This window comes from Catharus ustulatus, chromosome 1 (assembly GCF_009819885.2).
Source record: "Catharus ustulatus isolate bCatUst1 chromosome 1, bCatUst1.pri.v2, whole genome shotgun sequence".
NCBI classification, from domain to species: Eukaryota; Metazoa; Chordata; class Aves; order Passeriformes; family Turdidae; genus Catharus; species Catharus ustulatus.
The window spans coordinates 127,107,137-127,129,344 of NC_046221.1; the positions used below are offsets into that span (position 1 = coordinate 127,107,137).

General features: G+C 36.8%; 1 protein-coding gene across 4 annotated transcripts in view; it reads right to left on the reverse strand.

Annotated features, from left to right (window-relative positions):
- The window catches only part of EYA1 (EYA transcriptional coactivator and phosphatase 1), a 143,980-nt gene that overhangs the window by 32,211 nt on the left and 89,561 nt on the right, over window positions 1–22,208 (reverse strand). For all 4 annotated transcript variants that reach the window (XM_033081624.1, XM_033081615.1, XM_033081606.1 and 1 more), the window contains 3 exons: window positions 11,310–11,449; window positions 10,015–10,098; window positions 3,981–4,070 (listed from right to left, as the gene is read on the reverse strand). In XM_033081624.1, coding sequence (XP_032937515.1) covers window positions 3,981–4,070; window positions 10,015–10,098; window positions 11,310–11,449 — 314 coding nt within the window. The remainder of the gene's footprint in view (window positions 1–3,980; window positions 4,071–10,014; window positions 10,099–11,309; window positions 11,450–22,208) is intronic.

Genomic DNA, 22,208 nt, shown 5'->3' on the forward strand with positions numbered 1-22,208 from the left:
CTCATAAGAGCTGCCTGCTCCTGGTGGGTCTCTGTGCTCCCCTGGGGCTTCCCTGGCTGAGGACCCCCCTGTAATCCATGTTCCTTGCTCTGCTGTAGAACACACCTGCACCAGAGCTGATCATCTCAGTGCAGGTCACGTTTCAGTCTGGTCACCTAGCTGCTCATTTCCCTAAAGCACCAGAGCATAGCTCCTAAAATACATAATATGTATAATAGCTCCATATGCACCTTTAAAATATTATACCTTATTATCCTTTTCACAACATAATCAGCATGTAAAATCAAACTTTATTTTCACATGAGGTAACTGTGGTTCTCTTGAGAGCACTACATCAATGTAGTTATTCCCTCTTGAACACAATTAAAATTCAACTATAAAATAGAGAGTATGACTTATTTAAATAAAAAAAACCCCACATAAATACTGAAAACCTAAAGCACTTGCTCAGAAGCCCAAATGCAGATTTTGGAATCTAAATTTTTAGAACTCCTCACTATCTTATACTGTAAGCCTAGTACACTTCAGTAATTTCATCATGAAATTACTGCTAATGCAAGAAAACACTGTTTATTATGGTACTTAGATCAAATTATACATAAGTAAACATTAATATTTTTCTTTTCAGTATGTTAAATATCTTGTCATAGCCCTTTAACATGCTGTTTAAGAAGTGTTCCTAAAACTGAAAATTATTTGCTATTACATCACCTTGGAATTAATTATTTCAAGTAAATCTGTGCAAAGTGAAGGAAATAAGCAATTTGTTTTATTTTTTCAAAGCAATAAAATAAGAACCAGTACAAGAGTGCAAATCTAACTGTAGCTCAGCCATCCAGAAACAGAATACTGACTTCAGAGCTAGACAGTGAGATCTGACTGAATTTTTTCAATGAGTTTGGAATTTTCAATTGCAAATATTACTATTATTATCATTATTATTACTAATACATAAAGAACATAAAAATAGATGATTCATTTACCTGGCTGTACCCCCTACTAAGTTCAACTGATACACATTGGCATTGATTCACATTATACAGACTAAAAATTGACTGCCAAACTTTAGAATTTAACCTAATACCACTTCTAAATCTCTAGGCTGAGCTTTGAAAAGCCAGTTAGGTCACACATAAATCAAACTGGGCTCCAGAGATCACTGCTGCAACTCTGCTCTTTGCATTCAAAATGTTCAATCATTCTCCAGCATTTTTTAAGAAGAAGAAGAAGTATTTTCACTTGGATAACCAGAGAGCTATTCTGATTATAGAGTGTTCTGGAATGTGTTGGATGAAAGATGATTTTTATTTAAAAACATTAACTTGTGGTATCTGTAAAAATGTGCATCATAGGCCAAAGTTATGACAGATGATTGCCTGCCTTCAAAAGTGGCCTCTGTGTGTGCCAAGAAGGGTTCCCTCTGAGCCTGGGTGAGACAGAGGGCATCAGCTTTCAGGTTCCCACTTTGAATTAAGCCTAGACTCAAAGACATCTACTCTGTGGGTTAGAGATATTCCAAATCCAGCTTTGCTGTTCTTCATACTACTGCTGGGTAAAGATACCCAAGCTCTGCAGTCCCCTGGAAATGGTGCCTAGAAATGTTTTCAATCCCAGCAGCCCAGATACTTGTGCTCATGAACTAGAAAGCTTAGATCTGAGCTAGATCATTCAGACTCAGTCCTTCATCAGTGAGAATAGATGCTTTAAGTCTGAGGCATGTCCAAACTGAATTGTCCACAGTTTTCATGAAAACTGTCAAGCTGTCAGCAGCCTGAACTTCCAAACCACCAAGCAAGGACTTTTGAGTTTGAGACGGATGTGAGGAATCTGCCCTGAGGCCACAGCTCTTGGGAAACTGGCAGACCCTGCTAGCTAAATGGTGATGCTCACAAGAATGACAGACCGTGGCTCTAGGACAACATGCTCCTCAAGAACACCAGGTCTCTGTGACACGTTCAAAACACTCTGTCATGGCTGGTGAACTGAAAGCCTCATGTGATGAGGTCTAGTCCTCACAATCCTGCTGCTTTCCTGCTCTTACACCCTTTCACTGTGTACTCTGAAGGCTGCACACCTCTTCACTCCTTGGACAAGGCATGATCCTTCAGGCTGGAGCTCATGTTCCCCAGACATAAGGATTAGAGCTCGTGTACAAGGACATGCACACAGCTGCTCCCTCCTGGGTGCCTCTATGTATGAGGAAGACAGACCAGGGTATAGACACAAACTATTACACTTCAGTTGGGACATGCAACATAAACTGGCTTGTTATGGTGGAAATACAAAGAAATCAGGCTTATTAGTGAGCTCCTCTGCCTTCATGAACCCCCTGGAGTAGTTGTTTCCTCATACAGAGCTTCAAAGTTCTTGAGTGAATGAACTACTGTGCTGTATTGTTACGGCTGCAACATGTCTATTAGCAGAAGATAATCTACCACTCCTAGGATGTCACTGATTAACTTCCATTGAAGTCAGTGAGGTTGACAATCGTGTATGAAGTAGCCACGTATCTGGCTCTGCACAGCAAATGAAAACACACTGAACTTTATTAAATATGCTGCTAAAATACAGAAAGAGTAGTACTTTTTCGTTCTGCTCTGGTTAAAATGAAGCATAACCAGAAATCAGAAACAGAGTTGGAAAATAACTAGCATTGTTATATTTTTAGATAAATCTGAAAAATAAGTCCTACACATGCAACTCATTGATGGTGCTTCTTATATCCAAAATAATCATATCTTTAAATACAGGTACCTTAATGAAAGAAAGTGCTACCTTAAAATTTAAAGAAACCAGCTATTTTACTGTAAGTATAAAAAATAAATACTCTAAGGAATGAAAGAAAAAAAAGCATGTTCAATAATTTCATTACGTTCTAAGATGCCAAATCATCTGTGAGTGGTTTCTTCTTAGATGAAAAGAAATCAAAATATAGGACAGATGTTGGACAAACCACATTTGAGGTCTATCACACACTGGCATTTTTCAAATTATTTTGGCTCATCTATTGAATAAGGTGTATTTTGCTTGATTTTGAAAAGGGAAACATCAGGAAATATTTAAAGGCCAATTGCTGCCAATTAACTTTGATCAGCAAAAGTTGCATTTGAATCTTTTAGATTCTTTTGCTGTCTGGAATAACACACTATTCTAAAATCTAGCAAAACAACAACTTGATGATTAATGTGTGTTGGCAGCCCCACCACAAGCTTGCTTAACAGCTGGATTTTAAATAAACAGCTGTCTTCACTATGATGGGAAAGAAATCTGACTGTTTTCATGTTTTTGTGTTATTAAAATGTGATCAGAAATTGCTTTTTTCCCTTTTAAGATGAAACAGCCAGGCATTACAGTGACAGTCTCTTTCAGCAGTTTGGAGAGCTTTGGAACAATCTCCCAATCTGCCAAACCATAGTCTGTGCAGGCTGAAAAAGCCTTGGCAGGCTAAAAAAGCCCTCGCTGCAGGCAGAGCCACCCTGGCACAGAACAGCCCGTGCCTGCTGCAGGCAGAGCAGCCCAGGAACAGCCCAGGGACAGCCCATACAACATTAATGATGCCCCTCAGGGCTAAGGTAACACTTGCCCACCGTGGGATGTACGCAAGAAATCTGTACCCAGCCATCAACTGTTTATAGAAGCTGGAGTTTAATATTTAATGGCCTGTGCAGACTATTGAATTTTGTATCTTTATAGGTTCTTTCGGTGCATCCACTTCTGAAACCTGTCTACTGTCCTTGTAAGTGCTAAAACCTGTGAGGACAAATCTCTACCATTTAAACTGTAGTAACTTTTGAAGGCCAGTGCAGACATTTAGCGTAGATATTATTATACATCCTGATGACTAAATGATATAGCTATTTTCCAAGCATTTCCGTATTGAAACTCTGCAAATAATTTTCAAACCATCTAACAGCACATAAAGCCAGACAAATATTAAATATTAGATCATCTCTGTGTGTTTTAAAAGAATGAACACTTACTTCTAAATCATTAAAGAATAGATGTGTGTCCGCCAAATTGAAAATCATCTCTTCCATTCGGAGTCCAAGGGACACAGAAGTGGGAGGATCCTTAAAGAAGAAATAAAGCAAGTTCACCATCAACACTGTGCCTAACATACATATCCAAATGCAGACTGAGGAACAGATTTTATAGCATACTACTTGTATTAAATGCAACATCTGCTTTGTCTGTTTCAGTTCAGTAACTGTCTCACCCTGTACTAAAACACTTCCCAGTAACACTGAAAAATATGACTTTAACCCAGCTGACTCCCTGATTTTGCAGTGGGACTTCTGTGGTCACCCTCATGCATCCCCAGCATTCGCTCTTTGCTTCTGTGCAGAAAGGGCAAATCCATTTCTCCTAAAACTTCTCCAGATTCTACAACTGTTCCCAAGTTTTATGATCAACCAGGGGTATGATAATACTATTGTTAACTCAAAATAAACTCTCACTGGTCACAAATGACAGGATTCAGTCCTGGGAATACCTAGTGACATTATTGCAAATGACTATTGATGTTTTATTTGCAAATGGCAATTATATTTAAAACCACTCCTTGATTGTCCACAAAACCAAGCTTTAATTACGTTTCCAGTCCGGCCCACCCACGCAGAGTGAACAAAACTATTGTTTGTTATTAATACATAACACACTTTAACTTCTCTACAGAAATTACCATAACAACTTATTCCTTACTGAGCTAATAAACTCAAAAAGCATGTTCAGCATTGTGGTTACCAAATGCATTACAGATGTTTGTCTTGTTTTGATTTTTTTGGTGTTTTATATATATTCAATCTGAAAAATGGAAAAGAGAGCCTAATACATACATTTGATATAGAGTTTCTCATTTATAATGCCAAGTCTATCCAAGTGCACAGGAGCATGAGTTTGAAAGAACATGTTATATTATCCTGTAACAGCCTCTATAAATAATGTTAGTTTGTTAGGAATTATATTTTAAATAGAACTGAAGAAGTGACAACCCATATTTTACTTAAAATAAGCTAATATTTTAAACTTGATGACAAGTCACAGTCAAAAAGCAAGAGATGCAGCCCCCAGTTTCTTTTTCCACCTCTCAATCAAATTAATAGGTGCTTCAACATAATCTCTGAACTTTCAAGCATTTTTCTGTAACTACTGGTTAAAAAGGCTCAATGTGTTAGTGGTAAAGAGCTGGAAAAGAATGGTGATTTGGCAGCCTGTTTACCTTCTGGAAATGCCAAAACCCAAAAACTGCTATCCAGACAAAGAATTTTTGAAATTTCAAAGCAAATCTACACTGAGCAGACAAAACATCTATTCTTGAACTCACGTCCATTAAGAGTGAGTTTTATAAAATAAAAGAAAAATAAAAATAGCCCTTATAAAGGAGAAAAAGATTGCATCATACTATTTTGATGAACTTTGCCCTTAAAAATAAGTCTTCTATTTAAACTGGCACAGCCAAAAAAAAAAAAAAAAAGAAAAAAAAAAGAAAGAATACTTGGCTTCTTAATTCAGATGGAAAGACTTTAAAATATGAACAAAAGTATTCTGTCTCTCTGTTTGAATATTGCTCTATTTGCAGACCTATGCCTTCCTCTGCTTTGCTTTTATAGGCATGTGAGGTGGAAAGCAGGAGGTATTTTCTTTCTAGCTAGACCTGAGGCTTCTTCTCCCTTTGCCACTGCTGCTTATCTTTGTGCCCAGTTAGCACCTCATCATCCTACACAGTTCACCTGGTTTCCTTCTTTCCAAACAGACAAGGATTTCTGTTGTGCCTGAGCAGTAACAGAAGACACCTCACCGGAGCCTCTGCTCTAGTTATTAAAGAATTAGATGGGCTAAAGGTCTAAGATGCAAATGAAGATCACTAGCTGATTATCAACTACTAATGCAACAAGGTGGAAATAATTCCCTTGTGACTTCCATCCCTAAATGGGAACATCATTTTGAAAAGCAAAATAAATGGGCAACAGAGCATGATATTGGTTAAGAACCCATTTGATTAATTTTAAATGAATGGCTGCAAATATATATACTTTACATTTCAGTGTACACAACTTGCTTTTTTCATTGTTGAACATTTTCATCAAATTTCTGAGTCTGTAAAAAGAGGTTTTTGTAAAGCTTTCTAACCATTTTGCTCCAAGGTATTTTTCATGGCAGAAATAAAACAGAATGGTTTTCTCCAAAGTAATACTGAAATAATGTCATTTATTAGGTTAATTTAATTAGGCAGAAAAAATACTAGAAACTCATTGGCACCTACTGAAAATGTCAGATTGAATAACACAAATGCTAAAAGAAGAAACAGAATGGATTCTTATTTAAAGAAAGCTTAATTCCTAGATTAAATACAATCTTTTTATATAGGAAACACAAAAACTATGCTAAACTGTGGGTCTCAGCAGCTACATATTTAACAGAAGCAAAAACCTTGTCTGCATTAGCGTTTTAAACATCTATGTAGTCATAAACTCGCAACTGCTCTAATGAAAAGCACAAGAACCTTTGTTTAAAGCATCACAGTACATCAAACTCTGCCACCAGACGTTACAGTGGGGGCTGTAAACTTTAAAAAAAGACAAGGGTAGAACAAGGTTTAACAAAAATAATCCCATACCCAACCTGTTTTTGCAATTTTAAGCCATTAATTGCTAACTAATTACTGTGAGGTGTCACACAATGAGTAGGAAAGCTAACAATCTCTTCTTGTTGCCTGGGATTTGCAGGTTCAGTCAGTGTCTTTTCAGGTATGGTCAAAATCAGGTACAAATCTCTGAGGGAGGTACAGTTTAACTAAAGAAAAGAAATACCAATGTCAAACTGCTTAAGTAGGCCTTTTGTTTCCAATGCTGGCATTGGAGCCAAAACATTGCCTGTATGTCATTTCTAAATTCTACCTGCTTGATTTCTTTGTTTCGTGGAGAAACAAGAAGCTGAAAAACAGGAAAGTTCACTTTGGGTACAAGGCTTATTTTCCACTTAAGCCTGCAGGTCACAAATGAAGGGTTAAGTGAAACCAGGCTTTGTTTTTTTCTATTTCTAAAGAATATTAAACCACAATAAAATAGCTTATAATTTAAAGGAAAATTCCTTTAAAACCTCTGCATATAACTGCTTTCACTGAGGATGGAAATGTGTGTAAATACCACAGTATTCTGTGCCAATTTTGACATGTATTTTCACCTGCTCCAAGATTCTAAAGGGCTTCAACTTTTTTCCAAATTCCAAAATTTAATCAGCCCTAATGTCAATAAAAGTAACTGGCAACTTTATATTTGATCAATACATCTCTCTCTGCACATAGTTAAAAAAATCCAAAAGCAAATGGAAATGTTTTGGTTCTCTGTCTAATCTTCCGGAAGGGCATATTCTTAAGAGTTTCATACATTTCCATTACATTCACTAAATTCAAATAATCCTTAAATAAATATGTAGTGCTCTATGGAGGCATTTTTGCCATGACTGCACAAACTGAAAAATAAAGGCGTTATTTTGTTATAACAAAACTGAAGGAAAAAAGCAGGAGGAAAATAGAGCACAATAGCAGCTAAAGGAGAGCAGGTGGTAAAAACAGATGAAAAAGTAAGAAGATACAGAAAAGGGTGGCACAAGGAAGAAGTTGGGAGGAATAAGGTAGAGAATTAGGCAAAGAAAATCAATCCCTTCAGCAGCATGGCTGCACATCATTCATAGTCATTCACCATGAAACTCGCTCAGGCATTATGAAAAGAGCTGAATAGCCAAGTTGCCAAATCCTCTATTATTTAATTAGGACATTTTTGTTTGTTTGAAGATCCAGCTTTTGTATTCTAATGATTATGTGATCATCCTAGATTTAATTTTTTAAAAGGGCATTTCTAGGCCTCACCATAGTGCAGATTTATAAGATGCCAGATTGCTCATAAACAAGAATATGAGTGAAAAGAACAATATTTACCTTCAACATTTTTTTTCTCAGATTAATATATAGTCCAGTTTTCTGATTTTAAAGGCAAGTAATCACAGGCAAATAGTCTTTTAAAAACATGTACTTTCTGCTGCCACAAATAAACCTAAAATTCTAGTGTTTTAGCACATTTGCTTTGAACATTTGACACTGCCTTTCTCTAACATCGTTGGAAATTGCTGTTGTCTGAAGCTGTCAATAACCCAAGAGAAAGTCTGATTTGAGTGAAACCTTAAGAAAACAAAACCAGAATGGCACAGTTTCATGACATCATCTGAGAGCCAAGGAGAGGTATGTTGCTACTGCTACCCCTCACCAAAAAGATTTCATATTTATCCAAAGGTTAAGCAGTAATAATGCCATCATTCCTGTCAACATCAACAGCTGGCTGCCATTCAGCAATGCAGGAATATTGTGCCAGATGCCATCCAACCAGAGCCAGCTGGGCAAAAGCTGCATCTTATGTAAACAGTGCCAACAGTGATGGAGCTGCAGCCAGGAGTCAGCCCCCTCCTTGCAGGAGGATTTATATCTCTTTGCAACTGAATAGCAGCCACTTTCCTCAACTTCAACCATCCAGCAATAAAGTGTTTATGTTCAGGCCCCAGTTAATGAATCCACTTCAGGGAACTAGCAACAAATGGAAAAAATATGCTCACATTAGTACTTCTATGGCAATGACTAATTAATCATGCCTTCCAGTGCTACTCTGCTCCCCAAAAGCCAATGGTGAGATTCTGTTATCACTGAGCTTTTTTGTGAGCACTGGGATTTATTCTCCTCATTTTGAACTAGATTGTCATAGATTTTGGGATACCACACAAAAGCTGGTTTTAGTCTGAAAAATGGAAACTAACTTTTGGTAAATATTTAATACTCTTCTATAACGCTTTTGTCCATACATATCCATACAATGATTGTTGAAACATTTAAGTCCTAGTTTCTCTTTACTACTTTAATATAAACCAACAACACCTAGGAAACCAAGGGTGCTGAATTAACTTGCTTTTCAACATATAATGAAAAAACCTAATTATACTCCTCAAACAGGTACACTGTTATTACAGTAAACATTTCTGCAAACAAACCTTACCTGAAAAAGCAAGAAAGGTTGCAAAGTAGTACTGCTTTATTTTTGTATAGTGCAAAAAGCTATTGAGAGAAACTCAGAACCTGATCCAGGCACAGACTGAACTGGAGGTAGCTTTGCCCTTCACTCAGCTGGGTGTAGGGTAAAACCTTGTGGTGCTAAATAGAAGCTTTTCAAGAAGACAGAGGCTTTGCATGAAGTCAGACAAAACTATGTAGCTGCTCTTTATATGTAGAAATGTTTGAGGTTAACAAAAAATCACGTTCCAGTTATAATTCACATGAGGTAACATAAAAAGGCTGTTAGAAATTTTAGCACAAGCTGTTAGCTTTCAAATATAATCCTGAAAAAAGAAGTCTGATCTCATAAGGACATTCCATTCGTAAACTCTCCTTGTTCACCTAAAATCATGTTTCTCTTCTGAGAATTACCAAGGAAATCCACTGTCTGTAGACATATTCATCAATTCAGTTATGATTTATAGACTGTGCATAATAGAAGATTCAACTCATAAGCAGACTTTCAAAAACATCAGTCAATATTTAGATTTAAAAAAAAAAACTAATGTAAAATTTTTTAGACTAATCTGGCCATGTCCAAAAGCATTCCTCCCCTTTCCCTCTCAACACAGAGTAATCTGTCATAGCAATCATTCCTGGAAGTTCTTCACTCTCTGAGGGGACGTAGAGCTGTGCAGATTTTATCAACAAGGTTCAGACAACCTTTATCTACAAACCAAACCTCAAGTGGCCAAAGTACTACTCCCAACACTATTTAAATATGTACTGAATACAAGGGCTGAGTAACTGCAAAGAATGGATGTATTAAACAGTTTGATATTTTTAGTCTTGTAATGCCAGTACCAGTTTGCCTCTAATCAACTCATCAACAAAATCAACCAATGTTCTGGTATTCCCTGCGTATCAGCCATAAATCAGCAAATATTACTGAACATTTCCATCAGTTTCTTGACACTTACCCTTCCATATCTGTTAGCATAGGACCCTGTAAGCAAGGAATGGAAAATGATGATTGTCTCATCCAAATCCCAAATGAATACTCTCTGTAAAAAGAGAATCAAATCAATGTGTTCCTTTGTGAAGCTAATACTTGAAATGGAAAGTTAAAATTTGAATCAGTTAGCACACAAATGGGAAAATTGTACTGAAATGGTTGTATATTAAAACCATAACTTCCCTGCCATTTATTTTCAAAACTAACAACTTATTTTTTTTCCAGGATAGAGTAATACAATCTGTTAGCTTTTTACTACAATTGCTCCTATATCAAATCCTTCTATTAGAATAGAATTATAGTATCGTCAAATATACACAGCAAATGAGACTGTACAATGTAATGTTTGAAGCTTGATGTGAGATAGAAACTGAAATTAAAAAAGAGAAGCATCTGGAAATTAAATCTTTGGGGTTAGAATTCTGTATTTTTACAAGTCTTACAAAAGAAAAGTCTTACAAAAATTCATGTAAGGGCTCTTGGAAATTGCCTCTAAAAACAAAACAAAGCAGGTTGCTGCTGAGTACTTAATTTCCTTTATGTTAATTTCAATGAATTTTAGGCATCTGAAGAAGAAAAAATATGAACTTGGATGTTGTAGGTATAAAACTTATGGCATCAGTAAATAATTCTTTTGCCTAGAGAAAAGGGAAAATAGATGTTTTAAATTTGTCCTCTGACCACACACAAAATGATAAATTAATGAAAAATAAAGTGTTCAAATACAAGTATTTTAAATCCTGGTAAGATTGTATTTGCCATGATGACAAATGGGGTAAGCTTCTGGAAAGGAAAATAATGCAGTGTGGACACTCATAGCTGTGGTGTGTCACTGGAGATGTGTTCTCAGCATACACCATGGGCCACTGGGAGGAATGTGAACATAGCATGAGAGAACAAACCCCACTATTGTGCTAGAAGTGTCTCCTGTCCAAATTAAAACCTTTCTTTGCCTTGGGAAAAGCTTGCTCCTTTTTTTTTTATTCTTTTCCTTTTGGTTTGTTTTGGTTTGTTTGTTTGTTTGTTTGCTTTGCTTAATCAAAAGGAGAAAGAAACACCCAGTATTTTTCCAAGGAATCAGGAGCTCTTCCTCAAGAAGGTTCTTTAGAAGAAAAATCCTATTTTCTATGAAAATGCTGTTAGGAAAAAGGGAGCTTCAATGCCACTTTATTTTTGATGCATAAATAACAGGTTTTTTTGTGCAAAATAATGATAAAATTAAAGTTCTGTAACAGGCCAAAGACATCTAATGTAAAGTACCTCCAGATCAGAGTCAGGTGGTGGTGAAGGATTATTGTTTCTTCTGCCACGTCCACGTGATTTCCCATCTGAACTACGACGCAATCTGTCTGAATCTGAATCCTTAATGGGGGTTGATGGACTGTGGATGCTACTGTACTCTGTTGCAGGAAAGAAAGAACACTTTTACCCTTCTGTTCAACGTTCAGAATGTTCAACTTGCTTACACCAAACCCAGTCCTAACTAAAATAATTGAATATAAAACGGTAAGTGGTAATATTGATTCATAAATTAATTCGATCTAGCTCAAGTTGTATGTAAAAACAGAGTGATAAACTATTTCAGTAAGCACCTATAAAAGTAGAAGAAAAGGTCATTGCTTCATTCCTTCAATTATTACAACATTAAACTCCAAACAAAAAATTTTAAGAGATACCAGTTTTTCATAAAACAACACTAAATTTAACCCTAGCTTTTCAAACTTAAATACCTTAAATGCTTTAAATACCTGTCATGGTGATGGGCAAAAAAAATCCAACCAGGTGTGAAAAACCTAGATATACAGAAATTGAAAATTTTTCCAAATTGCCTGGTTGGAGACACTTTTAGGTTGCTACATTTGAGCCATAAGAATATAATTATTCCAAAATATAGCATAAACCTGAGTATTTATTTTCCTATGGTAATTTAAATTAATAACTGTTAAATATCAACTATGAAGATGATATTTCTAGTATTTTTCAAAGGCCTATTCAACACTGAACATTTCTATCTTTCTTCAAGATAGAACACAAATCTTTACAAACAGTATTGTATGTTAACTATTACGCTTCAGCAACATTCATTAATAGGAATATTTACTGTTATTGAACAGGTGAAAAAAGAATGATGATTTATGTAGTTAAGAGCAGCAGTTTTTCTGAAAACATGCTAGTTTGAAGATATTTTGCTACTCTTAACATCCATAGACTCCATCATAGTGAATGCTTGTACATTAACAAAGCAGACACCAAGCATCAATTATCCTTCCCATTAATTTAATTAGCAGCACCACAGTTCTTAGAAATGCAACAACACATTTTTAAATCTCTTTTGAAAACTTCCTTTCACAGGATGTGTTTCACAAATACTTTTATTTTGATGGCCACCGTGATTTCTTTTGTTTTTCCTAAAAACACTACTTTAGTGAAGGCAGCTGAAATTTTTATGTTTCTCAATTTTACTGCTCAGTTAATATTAACTACTCTTTTGAGTTCAGTAAATACAAAAATTTTCATTTGAATCTGCCTAGACCATGGCATTCCAGCTTGAACAGTCAGGTATATTTCTCACACAAGGGATTCTCTCTCCTAGGAAAACATCCTGTTGAGGTCAAAGGTTAGATTAAGGAGGACTCTGGACATCTGGGTAACACCACATATGCACAATTACTCAAAATAATAACAGTTGCTTGTGCTGAATGAAAGGAAAAGGTCTTGAAATTCTCATGCTCAGCCTTCAAATCCACACTTACTGAGAATTAGCATGTCTTACATACTTCACAATATGTATTTACCTAAATATTTCAGGCTACATCAAACAAAGTAGAACAAGATATAACTCAAGGTTAAGCACAGAATCTTCTGAAGACATCTGATCTATACTAAAAAAGTGATTCTATATGTGTCAAACAACAAAAATTATCCAGACACATCTATCTACATATCCCAATAATATATATTTTTTCTATGACAATGCACACTTCAGAATATTACTTTAAAGCATTTAAACTTTGAATACTGACAGCTCTTTCACCTACTGTGCTTAATCACAAACAATCACAAATAAGAAATCGTAACAAACAGTACCAATTTTCCCAGTTAATTTTTCTACTATACAGTATTTGATTATTAAAATCTTTAATAAAAAGAAAAGAGAAAGAAAATTACGCACAAAAGTCTTGAAATAAATTATAACCTCATAAAATAAACAGACTAGAATTTCTTCAACAGGTATACTGGCCAATGATGTTCTAAATATGTACTCTATGTAATGAAGAATTGCATTTCCTGTTGACTAATTTAAATTATTGCTTTTAGTCTCTGACACTGTTTTTGGGAGTGCGACTTTAGTTCCCGGTTTAAGAAATTTTTCTAACAGGCATATTATGCCTAAAAGTTTCAAGTATTAAACTTGCAGGAGTAATACTAACAAAAATAAGGAACAGGTAAGATGGGAAGAGTATAAACAAACATTCATGACAAAAAAAACCAAACAAGCAGATCTAAATGAGTGAGGACACAGAGCAGAGCATGGTGGGGGCAGGGAAGAAAGTCTGTCTGTAAGAGGCATCCAGCTCTTCATCTCTGCAAACACCTTTCACTTATGAATACTTCATTCAAAATCTCAAACCCAGGGCTGCAATTTTGGGTGGAGGATCATTTCCATTTCCCCTTCACAGGTAATCTGTCTGGATGCACCAGACTCTCACCTGACAGAAAGACTCCCAACCCTGCCTCAGGACCCCTTCTTGGGACCACTGTACTTCCATCATTCCCAAGAAAGGTTTGTCCTGTTTTTATGGACCTCTCCAGGAAATCTCTGCTGCTTGGACAGCTTTGTCATCAGAACATACAACTTCAGCATCCATTGCAGCAGTAGAAGTTTAACCTGTGAAAGTGGGGGAAAAATTACTCCCTTCATAGTATCTGCATGCATTTGAAGACTGTTCACACATCCCCTTTGTTGTTAGATTAACCCTTCCATGTCAATCTTCTTTGCTAGGCTCTGATTCTCATTCTCTACAGTCTCATCAAACTGGACAAAATAATGCAAAGCAAAGTCAAGGAAAGCTTGACTTCCTGAATGTTCTGGACACCACTTGGCCAGAAAAACTTTGCATTTTCCATAGTATTTCCATAAATATTAGATGTGGCATTCCTAGATCATCTTCTGAGGAAGACGTGACATTGGTTGCTTCTCAAAGACCAGACCAAACCTTGCACATGACTGAATAAGCAACATTGCTAATACCTGCAGCTTCTGAGTCTACTCAGGAGATCAGTGTGCTACAAACAGTGTGACAGACAGCAGTAATCAGTGGGGGGAAAACATGGCATTGTGTGCAAGAAACTTGTTCCATGGATGTGGAGGGAAGCCTCTGTGTGCATGGCTGGGTTACAGCTCACTGCCCAATGGTCACTCTGAGGGCCTCATAAGGAAACCCACTTCAAGAATCCAGTGTCCAGCCGAGCCCAGAGCCTCGACAAGGCCAAGCCCTGACAAACTCTGGAGAAATAAAAACAACAGTGGCTGAGGGCACTCTGTGTGCCACTAATATCTGGAGTACTCACAGCAGTCCGCAGGGAAAGGTAGAGCCTGGAAGAAGCTGCCAACATTCCCCATCCCACATTTGTGCAGTTCATCATTCCTGCCTAAATGTATACCTCACACCTGCTCCTATTCAGATCACATCTCCATTTTTTGAGTTCTCATCCCGTCTCCAAAGGCCTCGCAGCCCCTCTCAGCATGGTGTCATCTACATATTTAATAGGCAAACACATTCTGTTCCGTCACCTAAATGATTAATGAAAATGTGGTCTGGGGCAGGCCCAAGGCAGACATTGAGGAATGCTGCTGCAGCCATCCTTCTATTTTAACAGCGAGCTCTCACTGACTTCTCTCTGGACATGATTCCCTAAACAGCTTTTTTATCCTTCTGCTGTAATTCCTGCCAAACTGCTTTATCCTAGCTTGCTTTTAAAATTGTTAAGTGAAGATATTTAACTGCCAGGGCATCAAAAGACTTGCTGAAGTCAATTTACATAGCCACAAACCATGTTATCACTATACCCATTACTCTATAATCATTGGTAAGAGAAGGTTCATTTGTTCAACTTCAGCTGACTTCATGGTAACAGACATACTTTAATACTAGCCAAGTGAAATAATTATTTTTCTAAAGCACTGAATTCAATTTTATCCTGTTCTTGGGCATCACAAACACAAGTAAGTGCAGGAGAAAACCCTGCCCTCCACATAATCATGAGCAGAGAAGGGAGTGGGGATCAGATCCATTGCCTCTCCAACACAAAAGCAAGATGACAAAAGCAAAGGGAGCTGGCAGCAGCCTGGTTAAACACAAGCTATTCAAAAGCTATGAGATTTCTACACATTTTGCCAAAAAAACCCCACACCAGGCTCCCAAAATATTACATGGGTTCAAGACATCCCTGGAAGTGAAGCATTCAGGGATGCTACAGCTGCACCACATTAGCAAGTTGGATCTGTGGGATCAGGCAAGTGGTGGCAACTACATCAGGTTCCACTGGCTGTTTCTGAGAGGTTATGTCAGTGCAAACGCATTCTGATCCAGTCTCCTGGGCATCCTCAGTAGGGTCTGGAGGAACTAGGAGCTGTTCTGGAGGACACATTCCAGGTTAGCTTTGAATGTAAGGACTCCACTTGGGTGCCCTAGGACTGCCCTGTTGAGCCAAAGCTTCACATCAAAAAGACCCTACTCAAAATGAAAATGCTAAAACAGGCACACCCTAAACATACGAACAATAGCAGGTCTGGAAATCCCCTGAGACAAAAATATCTGGAAAAGTGCTTAGGGCAAATCTTACACAATCCTAGCCTGTCCTTGATGCTCCCAGGGTGCCTGCTGATGGCCCCTGGGGCAGGCAGGGGACAGCACAGTGGATCCATCAGTCTGGACCCCCACAGCCATTTCTCTGTGTTGCAATGTCTTCACAGAATTGTATTAATAATGTAGCACCAGTCATTCTTCTGCATCGATGCACATACACCACAACATTTTAGGTCTCTGTGCCATGGCAACTCTGTGCTTTGCTCCAGGCAGACACTAAGTGTTACAGCTTATTTCTGCTTCACCCTCTTCTGAACCTTGGATAAGTGTAAAAGACCGACTCTTGACTTCTACAGTCAGTCAGAAAAAAACATTTTAAGCCCAGATTCTATAAATATCTTGTTTTCCAGGTGTGACTGGTGTGACTCCCCTGCTTCTGACCTGGTAGCAACCCCTGTAGTATATGGTGACATCAAGCCTGACAAAAACATAACTGTGAGGAATGAAATATGTTTACAGTCTAGCTTAACTAAAATACATGAACCATACTGTATCAGACTTTCCTCTATGCTTCAAGGCACCATAAAGCTGCAAATTGACACAAGAGTTCTTAAGCTTATACATCCCTTTATGCATCACTCAGGGCAGTGTTGATAGTTTTGTCATACAGGACAATTTTCCATAATCTCAAAATTAAAACCACCTTGGTTATTTATGAACAGAGAGTACAGCTGTGGAGATAGCATTTGCAACACCATATTCTGTAATTCATTCATGTTTGTTATGAAAATCCCCCCATAGTAATTGCTGAATTTTCTTACTGTTGACATTGATGTACAGCAGCAGTGTTCAATGACAAATCAGGGGAAAAGTGGCCATGCCAGAAAACCCAAAATCAAGAGTGCCTCTAGGTAAATCCAGCTGGTGTGTGTGTATGTGGGTAGAGCTTTTGCTGTTGACAAAGGCATTGCAAATTTTGTCAAACTTTTTCCCTACTACACTGAAAGGTTATGCAAAAAAGAGTAAACACACATTATCAAAGCAATCATATCTCATATCACAATGTAAATTACATGAATGAGGTGGGTCTAGGGTAGTTCGTACAGTCAAATTTCTCTCCAAGTAGCTATGTACAAAAATTTTCCATTTAGATTAATGGATTCCCCTTAAATCTTATACTTCATTTTGGCCATTTCATTTCCTGTGTACCAGAATAAAAATAGAAGATACAGCTAATTTGAATATGTCAGTCTCACACTATGTTTTTCTTACTTTTGCATAATTAAAGTTTCCTTTTGCATGAATAAAACTAAACACAAATTCCATAAGGACTTGTACAAACTTTTACTTGCATACAACTGGACCAGGATTAAGCAGTGCAGCAGAATCACCTGTATTTGTGGATGGTTTTTTTAACTTGTCTATTAAAAAATAGTACTGTATTAGTAAAAGCACTAAGTAAGTATCGCAAGAAATGCAATAATTCCTGCTGACAGGATCACAGAAATATATCTCTAGTGCTGTTCTGACAAAATGTTAAAATCTTCACTTGAAAAATAAATTTAAAGTTTGTATGTTGAGAATTAAGAGCATGCTATTATAAACTTGACAGAAGCTCTCAACAGTCTGTTAAAAATAGTGGCAAAAATGACTATTTATTTCAAAGCCTGGTTGAGGTTTTGATTTAGGATATTTATTATTGCATATTTAAATAATGACAAAATATCATATATAACAGTATTTATAAACTATATATGACCACAACCTAAAGTGGTCCAGATTTTTTTTCTCCAGCCCTCTTTGTTGAAGAAAAAAGGTGAAACAATCCATAATGAGCCAGTAGTACCTGTATTCGTTTTAGCTATTTCTTCCTTATTCAGCTCAGTTTTCAAACAATTTGAAATCATTGTTACTTTTAATCCCACTGAAACCGAAGATAAACATCCCAGGAGAACAACCATTATGAGGAAAGCAAAACCAGTACTGCACTTTGCCATTCATTATTGTATCCAATTTAATTTATCTTTTTACAGAATTTTCCATTATTTTCCTTCCTTGTATAAATATATTCTCTAGATTTACTCTTCACTTGTATTTACGAGCAAGAACAAACATTAGAATACCAGAAATGTAGTGTGAATATAGCTGCATTTCTTCCCACACAGGTATTAGTGAAAAGTTGTCTATATAAACTATTGGCCCTCTTTCATTTTTCTGTCTCTAATTTATTGTTATAAAACATGGGAAGAAGAACATGTAAAAGTTGCTTTCCCTTTTGTAATACTAAATGTGATCTAGTACTCAAGGAAAAAGAAGTTAAGTCTTTAAAAGGAAAATAGTGACCCATGTCTGAGGCTGAGTTTTGTTGGCTGGCACAGCCCTTGCGAGGTTTTTAATCTGCACTGTGAAGTATGTGAGTAATACGAAAAAACTCCCAAACCTTCCCGTAATTTATTGAACACACTTATTACAGAAACTGAGGAAAACGAGAGATTGAATCTCAAGAACAATGTAAGTCTCTTGTGAGAAACACTGTTTAATAAATTATAAATACATCACCATATGAAACAGAAAGATAAATTCAGCTTTCCTGACTGAATGAAAAAGAAAAGGCACAAATCATGAACTTTTTATTACCAGCTGATGGAGTTGAAATATTGCAAGATAAAATTATTACAGCTTTAGAAAAGGTAGGGTTTTTTCTATATTAACTTCTATATTAATTTCTATATTAACTCCTAGAAATACATGTTATGAATGTTACTCTAGGAATTTTTGAGCATCAGGGTAGGCACATTGGATGGGGGCATAACTCCATCTCTCCAGGGTAAGTTTCAACACTGGAAAACAGCTGGAAACTAAGAAAGCATAAGAAGGACAGACACCCACAGAGCACTAATTCACCCCCAGTCTCCAGTGATCTTGTGCATCAAGGATTTCTTGTTGTCTGTGTAAATCTAATATTTGAGCTTGTCAAAGTTATACTTGAACTGGCATAAACTTTTTGCATCCACGACATCCTGCAGCAAAGAGCTACACAGCTTACCCTCCATGGAACATAAAAAAATACTGCTTTTGTTCACTCTGAACATTATTTCAATGAATTTGAATATTGGAAGAGAGAATGAATATTTTCTTATTTATCTACTTCTCTTTTATAATTTTAATTACTATTACTTCTCTGGGATACTACAGCTTAGACAAAAAAAATCAGCAATTTTCTGATTACATCACTAAGAAAAGCACAGGCTTTTGTTCACAAGAAAATAACATTAATTTGTATATCTGATTTATGGACACATAAACTATAAACCTCTGGGCAAATGAATGGTTTTGTCCTGACTGTGGTACAACAAAGTTTCAAATCCTGAAAACAAAGAGAAAGAAGAAACACTGAGCATGGAAAATCTCAGGTTTTTCTGCAAGAATCCCTGCATGCTCTGGATTGCATGCAACAGCTTTCAAATTTAACTAGTAACCAATGGGAACCATAAAAGGATTATTTTATATTTGGACAAGAAATTAAACATATTTCAAGTGAAATTATCTGAGATTTCTGAGTCTGCAAAACTCTACTAAAAATGTCACAAGAGCACATAATTACTTTCTCCCTTTCACATTTTTCTTACCAGGCTCTTCTGTTTCACTTATTGGCCCAAATTCATAGAAACCACCTATGTCTGTCAAATTATTCTGGTGCCTCTGCAGTCTGAAGGCTGCTCTGTGCTTGTGCTGGCATAGCTCATAACCGCATGGATTACATGTTTTTTTTAAATATAGAAGATCTCTAAGGATAGACAGCTGCAATTCAGCAGCTGGAGCCCATCCTACTAAATGTGATGGCTCTGCACTGCTCCCCACCATCCCTCATATGAAGCATTCCAGTTGTGGTAAATAATCAGGAGCCTAATTTGAGCAGAGGTGGCAAAACAGCCTACAGAAATTTTACGAATTGTAATAAAAAATTGTTTAATTTGCTCTTTTGCTGTGTTTTTGACCCAACTATTAACTTCCTTCTGTTGAATCTGCCTTCCACTTGTCCCCACTCCACCAGCATTCCCTTCCTATATGTTGATCCCTCTTTTCTTTGAGCCCAGCCTTGCTTTGTTTTCCAAGCAGACTGTGTATGAGCTCAACTGAGGGTTAGCAATAAACCTCAACAAGAAAAAGGTACAACCATTTACACTGTCCAAGGAGAAATGGCAAGCACAGCACTGGATTCACTGACACGTCCTTCCTTCCCCTCCACCAGTGTTGGAAGTTTGTGAGGCAGCAGAAGATTCTTGCCTGATTTCTCCTTACGAAGCCAGCACTGGTATGTCAGCCCCTTTAGACTGCTTTCATACCACTGGACTCTAATTAAAAGTGGTTATCTCTCTCCAGTCAATACAGAAGGAGCCTAAAAGGGCTTGAGCCTTACTTAACTGCATAAAGAAAAAAACTGCATACAGAAAAATGGAGAAATTTCGCCCTATCAGCTTCTGCTGATTGCATCTACATTGATAGAGATGATTTTCATCAGCTCCTTCTAACAGAGTGGTCCACAGGAGGTGCTTCCCTAAATGTGCCTCTGCCTCTGGTAGCCAGCCCATGATAACCCCACAGCTACATTAAGAGTTGCTATTTGCAAACTCCTAGAACGAACATTTTCAGAACTGTTAAATCAGTAACATTAGTGCCTTGGAAAAAGAAAAGGCAGTTCCAGCAATGCCAGAAGAGGTGTGCACATGTCCAAGAAAGGGCTAAGCAAGCAGTGGTAGAGCATCCTTGGATGTACAGCTTTCAACACATGAAATAACAAATTAGAAGAAGGATTAGGTGCAGAACTCATCCACGAGAAAGCCCACCAAATTCTTTCAAATTTTTAGACAAAAATGTCATAATGAGAATATGGAAGACGTGAGGGACAAAAGAAAGACTTCTTAAAAAGGAACTGAGAAAAGCTCTGTTCAGGCTTATAGAGCACAGAAAACTACTTGAATAGGAAGACAGCCTTTAAGCCACTAAGTTTGAGCTTGGGAAAAATATACCTCCTCTCTTCATACGCACATTTACTATAGCTTTAAGTAAATAGGAAGTAAGTGCTAAAGTAAAATCAATGACTTTAGAAAAATACATGCAAAGATTTTCCAAAAGATCGAGACACAGATGACACAATGATTCAATTTTAGTATCTTGATAACAGCTAAAACTTGATCACCTTAGGGTTTTGGGGGTTTTTTTAGGGTTTTTCCAACTTAAAGTAAAGCAAACAAAATCACAAGAAAACAAAACCAAAAGAATATTCAGGAAGTGAAAAGCAGGATAATTATGCAGACATCAATATGCATCCATATCTAAATGCCACAGATCCCAATAAGCACTCATACATTTAGAAAGATTCTTTTTTCAAATGCAGCGCACACACGTGACCTCATGTATGTAAATGCATACACCATCTGTATTTTCTTCCCTACTTACTAGTAGCAAATGTCTCAAAAGAGACAACACTGTATAACATTTTCTTCAGGTGCACACTCATGCAGAAAAGCAACAGAGGCCAAGCAAATTATTGAAAAATTTATCATTGCACATGGAAGATCAGTCCTATCAAGTGCTTCAAGAGAACTAAAACCAACCTCATCCCCAAGAAGTCTGAAATCAAACCACCTGATACCACTGCCAAATCATAACTACTTCTTCCTGAATTACTGAGAAACACATCTGCAACCTTGGATTTTCTCTCTGACAGACTTCATACTTCTGCCATCTACTAATGACTGACATGCTTGATCTGTTAAAAAATGGATTTTAAATTTTCTTTAATAATGAGAAAAGTATTTTTCACCCCTCATTTCCAAAAACAGCTAGAGCAGTTTGGCATAAATGTTCAAAAAATCTCAGCTAGTAGAGTAGTGCCAAATTCCACCAAGAAAGGTAAAATGACTGGGAAAAAGAATAAGCTACTGAAAATCTTTTCTTAAAATGGAAACACTTGTGCAATTTCAACTCTCTATTGCAAGCATTATTATCTCCTCTGAAATAAAAAGCTCAAAAGCTCTCTTTCAAGTAGACAGTTCAGCTATGGTTTGAAGGCCTCTTGATTTCAGTCTTATTTAAGAAAAATCAGAGGGATTTATCTTAATGAATACAGAGCTTAAAAGCACCAGGTTCTTATTTACCAGAAAGACTGAACATACTCTGCAATTTTTAACACAAACACTTTACAAATAAATACAAACAACTTGTATTCCAGATAAGATTTAAAACTTCTACTGATCCTCTTTTTTCTTTAGTCTATTCCCTGTTAAAATCTGCACAAGATATGCCACAGGCTCAGGATTAAGAAATAATTAAAAAAAAATCAACA